A 12,567-nucleotide genomic window follows, 5' to 3' on the forward strand; every position below is an offset into this window, starting at 1 on the left:
GAGGAACTAATTGAATTGAACCTAGAATTATCTCCTAATATGGATTTACAGAATCAAAATGGTTCACCTTTGCTGGCTATAGATTGATATCAAAGTTAACATTAGATCGTAATCATATTGATTGGGTTCATGTATGCTTGTGTGGCCATGTTTATGAATCAGAATTTGTTGATTCTGTTGTGCTTCACCTTTTGATGATTATTGGACCGTGGAAGTGGTTTAGCTAACTCATGCTATTGTTGCCGAGAGAACCTCTTAGAGATATACGCGATGGGGAGCGAGTGTGACAAGTTTACACCAGAAGAAACAAGGTTGCGAAAGGGGACAGTTAGAGCAGTTAAGGTAGTTAGAAGGGAGTTGCGTTTGCGTGGGGAAAGATTGTTAAATAGATGGGAAGAGGACAGAGATTAGTTGGTTGGAGATTCGTTGTGTAATCCGAGTGTAGGAGACTCAAGTGGAAGGGGGAACCCTTGTGAAAGAGATTACCTCCTTATTCCATTCATTGACTTCAACAGAAGCTAATCTTTTTCTTTCAGATTGGTGTTTCTCTCCAATTGTCCTATAAACTTGTTCTTTCCGGCCAACAATCCTAGCTGATCCTACCGGGTACCTTGGCCTTTATTGTTTTTTGGGTTCAAATCATTGAAATATTGTAAGTTCCTAATCATTGACATAGAATATAGATAGATCTCAATGATTTGATTCAACATAAACTTTGAAGGTTGCAAATAATCAATTATTAGTGCCATGAGTAATGGTTGTAGTAGTAATTTATGTTTTTGTGTGCAAGTCTTTCATTCACTTTTTATCAGGTTATGGGTCTAAGTTTACTACCTAGCGGTATTTTATAGTAATATCCAAATTCTGATGCAGGAATTTCAGTTTGGATCTATTTGAATTTAATACCATCAAGCAGTTTATAGATGGCAGAAGTACTTGTGTGTGAAAATTTTCTTGCAACTAGTTCAGATGGACTATGAATCTTGTGTTTATTTAAATTGCTGTGCTTTGGAACAGAGTCACAGAGCCCATGATAAGCTATGGTTAGAATGCTGTGTTCTTTATTCCACATCTCTTTGTGATGATTAATTCTTTAGATGGGGAGGGCAAATTAATCTGGAAAGCTTGTATAGTATATTATGAACCTCTCCACTCCATCTTTGAATGTGATCAAAACGTGGGGTATTAAGATAGAATAGTGTTGTGTATTAATATTTTTTTTAGCCTTCTAATTAGGTCCAGCTTTTATCTAAATTATCACCTTATTCTGCTTGTTCGACTTGAATTGGGTCCAACTTTTATCAGTATGGCTTTATTAGTGTGGTTTGATCTGACCACCGAGTGTACGGTGTACCCTTGCAAAAAGGGAGGATACAGATAGGTTTTTTTAACATTTGGGGAGAGCTTGTCCTTTCTAGGTGACTTATTTTCAGATCAAATTTCACCAAGATATTCAGTTTTATGATTGGTAGTTTCAGTTGGAAAGATTTTAAGCATGTTTTTCACCCTGGCTCTTTTTGAGCTTTTTTTATGATGGTTTACTGAAGTTTAGTGTATGTTCTTGTTAGGTGGTGGACTTAAGCTGTTAGATTTTAATTGAAGTTCGTGTATAATATTATAGCTAAAGGTAATTGAATTTGGGAAGCCATTATGTTTGTTAAATTTAGTTAATGGTTGCCTTGGTGGGTCTGCGAGGGACGGGAAAAGGGAATTCCATTAAGGTTTATTGCACAGGCCATTCCCACTTCTTTGCTCCCCTTGCATCTACGCTCTTTATATGAGTGCGATTAAAGATGACTTTTGAAGTATTTTTGGAATTACTGAAAAATAGTTATATATACATTTTTGGTGTCTAGTTTTTTAGTTTCTTATTCGTTTTACTCTGTCTTAGACGGATATAGGAACCTTTTTTTTTATAGAGCATCAGGTTGTGTGCATTGTGTTTAGGAGTCATTTAGATTGAAAAGTGGAAATAGTGTTCGTGGGGTTACGCTGGTTTTGCTATAAAAGTAATGGTATTTCTCAAACTGGATGAGTTTATCTTTTGCCGATTGGATAAATGTCAATGTTGAATCATGAATAAAATATAATATCTTTTGAAATCCGAAATGATCTTCATAACATATTCTCGGTTTTCTCTTTTCAGATAAACGCCCCAACTCTGAGGCCATATATATCAGCACGCTCCTGGATTTGAATTTTATTTTCCTTCATAAAACAATCCAAATGCCTTGCTAATAACTTTCAAGTGCACTGATAGACCTCTAAGCTAATCAGCCTGATGTCTATGCTTGTGCAATTAGTGCTTACAAGGCTGCTATCCTGATCAAGCCTTTGCATTCCCACGAAAAGGATAATGCGTGGAAAAATAGAAAAAAGAAAAAGAAAAAGAGAAGGATAAATTACCTTGATGGACCAAACGCCACTTCAAGTAGCAATTCCTTCTAGTGGTTCTTTAGGAATCTAGTACTGTTCTAATCCTCCCAGGATTATCAAGAAGATACACTGATACATACGGTTGAACTGATTGACACTCAATTTTTGAATCCTCTAAAAGCTTCTAAATTTTTGCTTCAGAAATTTCAAGTTTCTGTTCAACTTTCTCATAAACAATAAACAATAGTACTTTCTGTAGGAATTAGCTTCCTTAAGAACTTCAGCAATATCTTACAGTGCCAGCTTTATCCCCTTCAACTGCATTTCCATCATTAGAACTTCTCGACCTTTTATTTGCGAAGAATTATCGATGTAAAAAGGCAAAAAAGCCACAACTGGATTTCCATGTCTCATTCAATTTTAGACATGAACTATTTGCGAAGTATGACCTTTCATTCTGTGACGGTTGCCAGACGTAGGAGGAATCGCATAGATACGTTGAAAAACTCGGAGGGAGTTTGGATTGGTGATCAGCAGGTTTTAATGGAAATTGCTGTTTCTTTCTTTGAAAATCTGTACACAAAAGATCCATTACCTAAACCGGCTTTTCCAGTTCGTGGCTTTTTTCCAGTTATTGAAGCGCATGCTTTAGACACGATGAGTATTATGCCAAACAGTAAGGAGATCAGAGATGTAGTCTTCTCTTTTGGTCCATACAAGTCGCCTGGGAAGGATGGGCTTAATGCTCTTTTCTTTCAATCTCAGTGGATAAGGTGGGTGAGTCAGTTATCTCTTTTGTGAAGGTGTATTCCTTCATCCGGATAATATCAAAGAGGTTAACCAAACTTTGATTTGTCTGATTCCTAAGATTGATGTGCCTGAATTACTTAAAGATTTCAGACCTATTAACCTTTGTAATGTTATTTACAAGATTGTAACTAAGATTGTGGCTAATAGGCTCAAAATTTCATATGGCTCACTTGGTTATGCCTAATCAATGTGGTTTTATTAAGGGTAGACAAGGAGCGAATAATATCATTGTGGCTCAGGAAATCATCCATTCCATGAATAAAAAGAGAGGAGGTAAGGGTTGGATGACTGTCAAAGTTGATTTAGAAAAGGCTTATGACAAGATTTCTTGGGAGTTTCTGAAAGACACGCTTGTGGATGTTGGTTTGCCTGAGAATATTATTTCTCTGATCATGTGTTGTGTCTCGTTATGTACAATGAATTTGTTATGGAATGGATCAACTACGACAGAATTTTCTCCTAATCAAGGTCTTCGTCAGGGAGATCCTTTGTCTCCTTATCTTTTCATCCTTTGCATGGAAAGACTTGCTCATTTGATTAATGTAGCAGTTCAAGAGGACGTTTGGAAGCCTATCAGATTGAATAGAAGGGGACCACTGCTTTCCCATCTTTTTTTGCAGATGATCTTCTGCTCTTTACAGAAGCCACAGAAGGGCAAGCTGTTATTATTAATAAGATTCTTGATTGTTTTTGCAGGTGCTCTGGTGAGAAGGTTAGCAAGGAAAAAACAAAAGTCTTATTCTCCAGAAACGTTAATCATACCCGAGTGTAGAATCTAAGCCAGTTGATGGGCTACTCTCCTACAAATGACTTGGGTATATACTTGGGTATTCCTCTTCGTCATAGCCGTGTTACAAAGAGTACGTTTGGCTATATCTTAAATCGGATGCAAGCTCGTTTAAATGCCTGGAATCAACGTACTCTTTCATTGGCAGGAAGATCAACTTTGGCTAGGTCAGTTCTTACTGCAATTCCTCAATATCCTATGCAAACTTGTATTATTCCTAGTGGTACGTGTGATCGTATTGAGAGTGTAACTAGGAATTTCATTTGGGGATCAACTTCTGAACGAAGGAAAGCTCACCTGGTTTCTTGGGAGACGGTCTGTTTGCCGAAGAATGTAGGGGGGCTTGGTTTTCGTAAAATTAAAGAGAATAATATGGCTTTTATCATGAAGCTAGGTCACCGAATCATGACTGATCGTAATTCGTTATGGGTTCGGGTCCTTCGTAGCAAGTATAAGGTGGAGGAAAGGCTCATTCCAAGTATCTCGGCTTCCGCAAATGATTCTGGTTTATGGAATGCTATTGTTAAGTATTGGCCTCAAACTCTAGAGAATTCTCGTATCATTTTAGGGGATGGGGTTCATACGTCTTTTTGGATGGATTCGTGGGTGCCAGGATGTCCTCAACTTGTTTCTCTGGCCGTTCAACCTATTCCTCCTATTATGACTCATTGGTCTACGTCTCAATTTGTAACTTGTTATGGTAATTGGGACTGGCCTTTATTTCAGCACCTTCTTCCTACTTCAGTATTAGACAAGATTCGTAGTGTGCTCCCTCCTACAGTGGATCCTTCTCCGGACCGTGTTATTTGGGCAGGTAGCCAAGATGGGGTTTTTTCAGTGAAATCAGCTTATAACTATCTCATGGGTACCTCGCATTATCATCAGGATAGGATTTGGAAGGTAATTTGGGCTTGGCCTGGTCCTGAACGTATTAGACAATTCTTATGGCTTCTCTACAGAGGTTCTCTTTTAACTAATGTTCGTAGAGTGCATCGTCACATGGCTACAGATGCAGGGTGTCTGAGATGTCATTATAATCTTGAGGATAGTTTACATGCCATTAGAGATTGTCCTGGTGCCAGGGAATTATGGGAGCATTGGGTTCCTTCTGATAACCGTAGTGACTTTTTCTCCATGGATCTTCACCTATGGATTCAGACAAATCTAGGATTAAAAGGTCCGTTTCAAACTGATCGAACTTGGCCTTTGTATTTTGGGGTGATAGCTTGGTGTTTGTGGGGGGAAAGAAATAAGGCGATCTTTGATCAAACTAGCACCTCGAAGTATGGTCTCATTAGGCGCATTACCTATACTTGTGGTAATATTCAATTGGCTAATGAAACCCTTATTAAGATTGGTCATCAGGAGCTTAAAAGAGAGGAACGTCTTATTCACTGGATTTTCCCTCTGAGGGTTATGTTAAACTTAATGTGGATGGTTCCAGCATAGACAGTGGGCAAAGGACTATGTGGTGGAGTCATAAGGGATGCTGCTGGGAACTGGTTAACTGGTTTTACAAAATTCCTTGGGAGTGGTACTTCTACTTCAGCGGAAATTTGGGGGTTCTTGACAGGTATGGATCTAGCTTGGCATAAGGGATTTAGGAGAGTCTTTGTGGAGGGTGACTCCAAGGTGGCTTTGGAATTTATAAGAAAAGGGTGTGACGTAAGTCATCCTCTTTCTGCTTTAATCATCCGAGCTCGTAGCATGCTTCAAAGAGACTGGATTATTCAGCTTAGTCATACTTATAGAGAAGGCAATTTTGTTGCTGATTGGCTTGCTACTCATGCACCTCATCAGGATGGACAGCTGATTGTGCTGGATGTCCCTCCAACGGCTTGTTTGGAATTGCTTCGTAATGACTTGAGGGGAGTTAGTCTCCCAAGATTGTGCCCAGTATAGGGCTTTTTTTGATGTTGCTTTAGTTTTCATTGTATTTCCAAAAAAAGACATGATTAATAAGAAGAATATCTTAATTCAATTTCAACACACACACAACAACGAAGACAAATTGATATTGTATTATATAATGGGTTCGCTTTTTCCCGCGATTAATAATCAAGTAGATAACTTATTTACATTGAGTCCAAAATGACGTCGTTTTAAGATGAAAATCAAAGTATTTTTGTAATTATAATTTATTTCAGGGTTATAATAGTATTTTCTATTATAATTTTTTAATTTTCAACCTAAAACGACGTCATTTTGAGAGCAAATATAAATAACTTATCTATATTCACTGTAGAAACATTAAAGCCTTGTATAAAATAAAAATTATTAAAATAAAAATTATTAAAATCCGAAATACATTAAAAACACAAGTAAACAACAAATTAAGATGTATAATCTCTCCGCATATCACCAACCGTAGATTCTCTCAAATTCTCTTCTTAACGAGTATATTATTCATCTTATAAACATCCAATTTTATCTGAATATTTTACTTACATTTAGAAAATAAAAAATGATAACAAAGCAAAAAAGAAAGGTGTAAAATTGGTCTATTGCCATTGAAGTACCTCCAAGTCTCATAAGGAAGAAGTTATGCTCTTCAATTATCTCATTCTCATGAAAAGCTCATCCTTGTGTATTTAAGACACCAAAAAAACATGAAACATTTGAGTCAGTAATTAACAGATGATGTCCTTTAACATAATTAGCCAGTGATTATTTTGAATTTAAATAAAAAGTGTCATGAATTAGCATGAAATATTAAGAAAATGGGTTATGAAACAAAATATGAAAACAAATCATATTTATGTTTTGAGTTAATATTATGTATTTTATTCTAATTACACCATTCTCATCATAAACTAATTACTCCATTCTCCAAAAAAAAAAAATCAGTTTACTAAAAAAAAATAAAGTACCTTTTAGGTTATCAACAAAAATTACAGAACTCATTTTAATCTCTTAAAGAAAATCGACTTGTGGTACCGACAAAAATTCAAAATAAATCTAATTAATCGAAATTGTGATCTCTCTAAAATTCAAATAAGAACTATATTAACCCCTCAAAAATATTAATATGGATCTATTTTGAATTTTTATAAAATCACGAATTGATTTCTTTTTTAAATATTAAATTGAGCCAGTAATTCTTGTCGAGAGTCAAAATATATTTTACTCATAATAAAAATGAAGCGGAATCCTCGGCTTCTCATTGTCAAGGTGATTTTCAATTTTTACCCTCGACTGAATCCCGTAATAACGAAGGTACCACTTCACGAACTTCCTCAACCCGGTGGCTAAAATAAATCAGTGGTAGGTTTGTACCCAAAATCCCTGTAAGCCAAAGTCACGTTGGCGTGCGTGTACTGAACGTCACCGTTTCGTAGCATCTTGATCACAAATACATAAATAATCAAAGATGACCCAACCAAGTCTGAGCCCATTACCTCAAACCCCAAAACTCATCCCTAATGGACTCGCCTAATGGACCACGTGGTGTAAGTTAAGTCTCTGCAAGTGAGCCTCTTCCTGTTGGTTTCATAGAAACAAAAGGTATTGCAAACCCTATGAATTCAAAATCAATGGTTTCATTATACAATTTGGTAAGGTTCTGTCTGTGATTTGGTGGTATTTCAATGTACAAAAAGTATATCCATATCCCTGTTTGGTTGAAGACCTTGTGATATAAATAAATAAATAAGTTAGTTTGTCTGCTCGAGAGTGATTGCTACTAATTATAACTTGATTCTAAGTCATACTAGTTGAATATTCGTTGAAAACTTTTTCATTTTCTTGCCTTGAAGCTTGTCTTGGTTTTCATATAATTTGAAGCAATTTTTTTCTTTCTTTTCTGAATTGGTAAATCTCAAACTCTGTTTTGGAGTGAACTTTCATTGAGAGAACACTAAATTTTGGGTTGTTTCTCTTTGAAAATTTGTGAACTTAAATAATTCTGAAGATTAGTTTGAAATTTTATATTGCTGATATACTTCCTTGGACTGACATATAAATGTAGGGCAAAGCTAGCGTTATGTAACAGAGAAAAAACAAAATTTTTCTGCTGAAACAAAACAATCACGGGACCCATATTTTTGTAAAAAAATAAAAGGAAAAGCTAGCGTTATGTAACAGCAAAACAAAAACTTGTCCAGCTGAAAGATTGATTTCCATGCTTTCTATTTTATCTTTTATTTTTTTACCAAAATGTGGGTTCCGCGATTGTTTTGTTTCAGCAGGAAAATTTGGTTTTTTTCCTGTTACATAACACTAGCTTTGCCCAAAAATAAAAGATAAAATAGAAAGCACGGAAATCGATCTTTCAACTGGACAAATTTTTGTTTTGCAGTTACATAACGCTAGCTTTTCCCATAAATGTAATTAAGAGCTTCTTTAAAATTTCACTAGAAGACAAAAAAAGAAAATCTAATTTGAAATTCTTATATCTTATCCTTATAGTTGTACCTGTATTGCTGCTGTTATTGTACTGTGACAAACTCTGTTTGGCTGTTGGAAGCACATAAATAGTCGCCCTCCTTGAGCACTAAGTTGCTTCTTTGTGATTGAGAGGCAGAGGCTCGAATCCATGAAATAATACTTTGCAAAAAAAAAAAATATAAGATTCAGGATTTTCCTCACATATATTCTTGTAAGTAGGGGTTTAATGGAGAATGATTTTTTACGTTGAGACTCAAACTACTCCTGGAAGGCAGCAGAGTCATAGGTTTTGGTGGTTAAGGTGGTTACTATAGGATTCGAACCTCTTATATATTGTAGGTAATGTTAGCTTGGGTTTGTGGTTTACTTTTGTTTCGACCAACCATTGTTGGGTAGCAGAGTCATAGTTTGTTTATTCATGAAATTAATGTTTTAATGGATTTAAGTAATATTTATGATTTCATTTGCTGCAGGTGCTTGATAGCTGTTTGCACCACCGAAGGACATGTGAAGATGTAGTAAAATAAAAGTATCATTAACAAAGTCATGCTTTAAAGAGAAAACGAAGTTCAAATTTTCTCACGTCAAATGTAAAAGATGCACGTGTCTTAAGTATACAGTTTCTCCTATCTGGGACTTCGAGGATATTGTATTTTGATCTCTATTTGCAGTTGTTGCCACCTTTCCATACTAAGTTTAAATTGAAACATTCAACCTCGTCATCATCTTGTAGTTGTTTCCGAAGCATGCTTTGTACAAGACATGTCTTACCTTTCATACAAAGAACCTTAATCCAACAACTGCATGTTCCATCTTTCTCTTCAAACTCATCACTTTTTCATAGCACTCTTAGCTGTGTCAGACATCTACAAGAAGCCCTTCTACAAATGGCCCTTTGTGGCTATGACATGAAGTTCGAAGGCTACAATATACTATTGAATGAGTGTGTGAGTAAAAGGGCATTTAGAGAAGGCCAGAGAGTCCATGCCCACATGATCAAAACTCGTTATCTTCCTTCTGTGTACCTCAGGACAAGGTTGATTGTCTTGTACACTAAATGTGACTCTTTGGGAGATGCTCGGTTCGTGCTTGATGAAATGCCTGAACGAAATGTGGTGTCATGGACGGCTATGATTTCGGCTTATTCTCAGAGGGGGTATGCCTCTCAAGCCTTGAATCTTTTTGTAAAGATGTTAAGATCAGGTATTCTTGGTTTGGAGGAGTTCATGAGAGTGGGTAATTGTAGTTGGTGATTTGGAACTAATTTTGATTTGTTCATCTTGCTATTTGGGGGATTGATATTGCTTTATCAAGTATTGGTTTTATGAGGAAGTAGATGTGTTGTCACTTATTAAGCCAAAGTCGACAATTTAGAGTTCCATATATTAAGATTGTTCTGAAAAGGAGTTAATTGCCATTAGCTAATGTTGACTAGGACTTTAATTGAATTTGAAGAACCTATGGATTGGAGCCCTATGATAAGCATGTTATAAGGAGAAGTTAAAAGATAACGATTGTTTTTATTTTGTGAGCGTGTTGTCTGAAGACTTTTTGTTTTTGTGTCAGTGTTGTGTCAATGGTTTCCCTGTGCTGATGTTAAGTATTCCCTTTGCAGGTGCAGAACCTAATGAATTCACTTTTGCTACCGTTCTTCCTTCATGTACAGGTTCTCTGGGTTTCTTCTTAGGGAGGCAAATCCACTCTCTTATCATAAAATCAAATTACGAAGCCCATGTTTATGTTGGAAGTTCACTCCTTGACATGTATGCCAAAGATGGTAAAATTCATGAAGCTCGAGGTGTATTTGAATGCTTGCCAGAAAGAGATGTAGTTTCTTGTACTGCCATAATCTCTGGATATGCTCAACTGGGTTTGGATGAAGAGGCATTGAAGCTATTTTGCCGGTTGCAAAAGGAAGGAATGCAATCAAATTATGTTACTTACACTAGTGTTTTAACTGCACTTTCTGGGCTTGCTTCTCTAGATCATGGCAAGCAAGTGCACAACCACGTTCTTCGCTCTGAAGTTTCCTCATTTGTGGTTCTCCAAAACTCTTTGATTGACATGTACTCAAAATGTGGCAACCTCACTTACTCAAGAAGGATATTTGATACCATGCATGAGAGAACTGTTATCTCTTGGAATGCAATGCTTGTTGGGTATAGCAAACATGGAGAGGGAAGACAAGTGCTCGAGCTTTTCACTATGATGAGAGAAGAAGACAAAGTCAAACCTGACAGTGTCACAATGTTGGCTGTGTTATCTGGCTGCAGTCATGGAGGACTGGAAGACAAGGGACTGGATATTTTTTATGATATGACCAGTGGGAAAATTGGAGTTAAGCCAGAGAACGAGCACTATGGGTGTGTTGTTGATTTGCTTGGTCGTGCTGGTCGAGTAGAACAAGCTTTCGAGTTCATGAAAAAGATGCCTTTTGAACCAACAGCTGCTATATGGGGTTCCCTTTTAGGTGCTTGCAGGGTTCATTCAAATGTTGATATTGGCGAATTTGTGGGTCGTCAGCTTCTAGAAATTGAGCCTAGCAATGCTGGAAATTATGTTATTCTGTCTAATTTATATGCTTCTGCAGGAAGATGGGAAGAAGTAAGGTCACTAAGGGACTTGATGTTGAAAAAAGCTGTAATGAAAGAGCCAGGAAGAAGCTGGATCGAGCTTGATCAAGTACTTCATACTTTCCATGCAAGTGATCGTTCCCATCCAAGAAGAGAAGAGGTATCTGCAAAAGTGAAGGAATTATCAATCAGGTTTAAAGAAGCTGGTTATGTTCCTGATTTGAGTTGTGTTTTGCATGATGTGGATGAGGAGCAGAAGGAGAAGATACTTCTAGGCCATAGTGAAAAGTTGGCTTTGTCTTTTGGGCTAATTGCTACAGCTCAAAGCGTGCCAATACGTGTTATGAAAAATCTCCGTATTTGTGTTGATTGTCATAATTTTGCTAAGTTTATCTCCAAGATTTTTAAAAGAGAAGTGTCTTTGAGGGATAAAAACCGGTTTCATCAAATTGTTGGAGGAAAATGTTCCTGTGGCGATTACTGGTGACAAGATCTTGATAGAGAGCACTCAATGAACGTCTAAAGTGCATGAAAAAGGAGGCAATTTAATAGTAGTGTGCAATTCCACCAAGAAATGGGTAAATGAAGCAAGACTAGTGAACAAGGAAAAAGGTCAAGGTTTTAGGAAAACTGAGGAATTTCTGTAAGCAATAAGCATCGAGTTGATTTAAGATTGGTGTTTAACTTGACCACGGGGATTCTATCAAAGTCAGCCACATGAACATGTTCAAACACTTCAAAACCAAAATTCTGAACACTCGTATCTTTCTCATTTGTTCAGGAAATTGATCATGATATATGTAAAGAAAGCTTGTAACATCTAGTTCCTATTGGTACCAATTTTGAGCACTCATATCTTTCTCACATCAGCGATAAATGTTGAGAATTCAATTATCTTCCTCTATTTCCTCTCCATCATTCTTTTTATTTATTATTTATTATGATGAGGTTGCTGACTCGCTTGTTATTATTATTATTATTATTATTATTATTATTATCTTCTTCTTTTGTTGTTGTTGAATGTGGAAAAGGCATTCCTGTGGTACAGTGTGGTATTTGAATATTTTGCTATTTTATATTGCTTTAGGTGATGTTTCTAATAATTTGCTATGATCGTTGAGGGACTAAATTGAATTGAACCTAGAATTTATATGGTTCATCCTTGCTGGATATAGATTGATATCAAAGTTAACCTTAGAAATTGATTGGGTTCGTGTATGCTTGTGTGGCCAGGTGCATGAATCAGAAATTGTTGATTGTGTTGTGCTTCACCTTATTGGACCATGGAAGTTGTTTAGCTAACTCATTCTATTGTTGCCGAGAGAACCTGTTAGGCATATATGTGAAGGGGAGGAGTGTGGCAAGTGTACAGCAGAAGGAACAAGGGAACGAACGGGTGACAGTTAGAGCAGTTAAGGTAGTTAGATGGGAGTTGGGTTTGAGCGGGAAAGGTGGTTAAATAGAAGTGAAGAGGACAGAGGGTAGTTAATTGGAGATTCGTTTGTAGCAAGCTATCCCCGACAAATGAATAAATCTTCTCATCAGGATAATAAATTTTCTGAATGATAAGTTCTAAACACCATCAATTGAGAGTTTGTAGCAAGCTATCCCCGACAAATGAATCTGCTCTACTAG

The 12,567-nt window shown here is 36.6% G+C and overlaps 1 protein-coding gene across 1 annotated transcript; it reads left to right on the top strand.

The window, feature by feature from the left end:
- Positions 1-2,820: 2,820 nt before the first annotated feature.
- Positions 2,821-11,672, top strand: LOC133306482 (putative pentatricopeptide repeat-containing protein At3g13770, mitochondrial). The gene is made up of 4 exons (XM_061506810.1): positions 2,821-3,149; positions 8,833-8,866; positions 9,031-9,562; positions 9,975-11,672. The coding sequence occupies exons 1-4, from the start codon at positions 2,821-2,823 to the stop codon at positions 11,417-11,419; spliced, it is 2,340 nt and encodes a 779-aa protein (XP_061362794.1). The 3' UTR covers positions 11,420-11,672.
- The last annotated feature ends 895 nt before the right edge of the window (positions 11,673-12,567 follow it).

This window comes from Gastrolobium bilobum, unplaced genomic scaffold, assembly GCF_033153095.1.
Source record: "Gastrolobium bilobum isolate Gb01-03AN ecotype WA unplaced genomic scaffold, APGP_CSIRO_Gbil_v1 utg9675, whole genome shotgun sequence".
NCBI classification, from domain to species: domain Eukaryota; kingdom Viridiplantae; phylum Streptophyta; class Magnoliopsida; order Fabales; family Fabaceae; genus Gastrolobium; species Gastrolobium bilobum.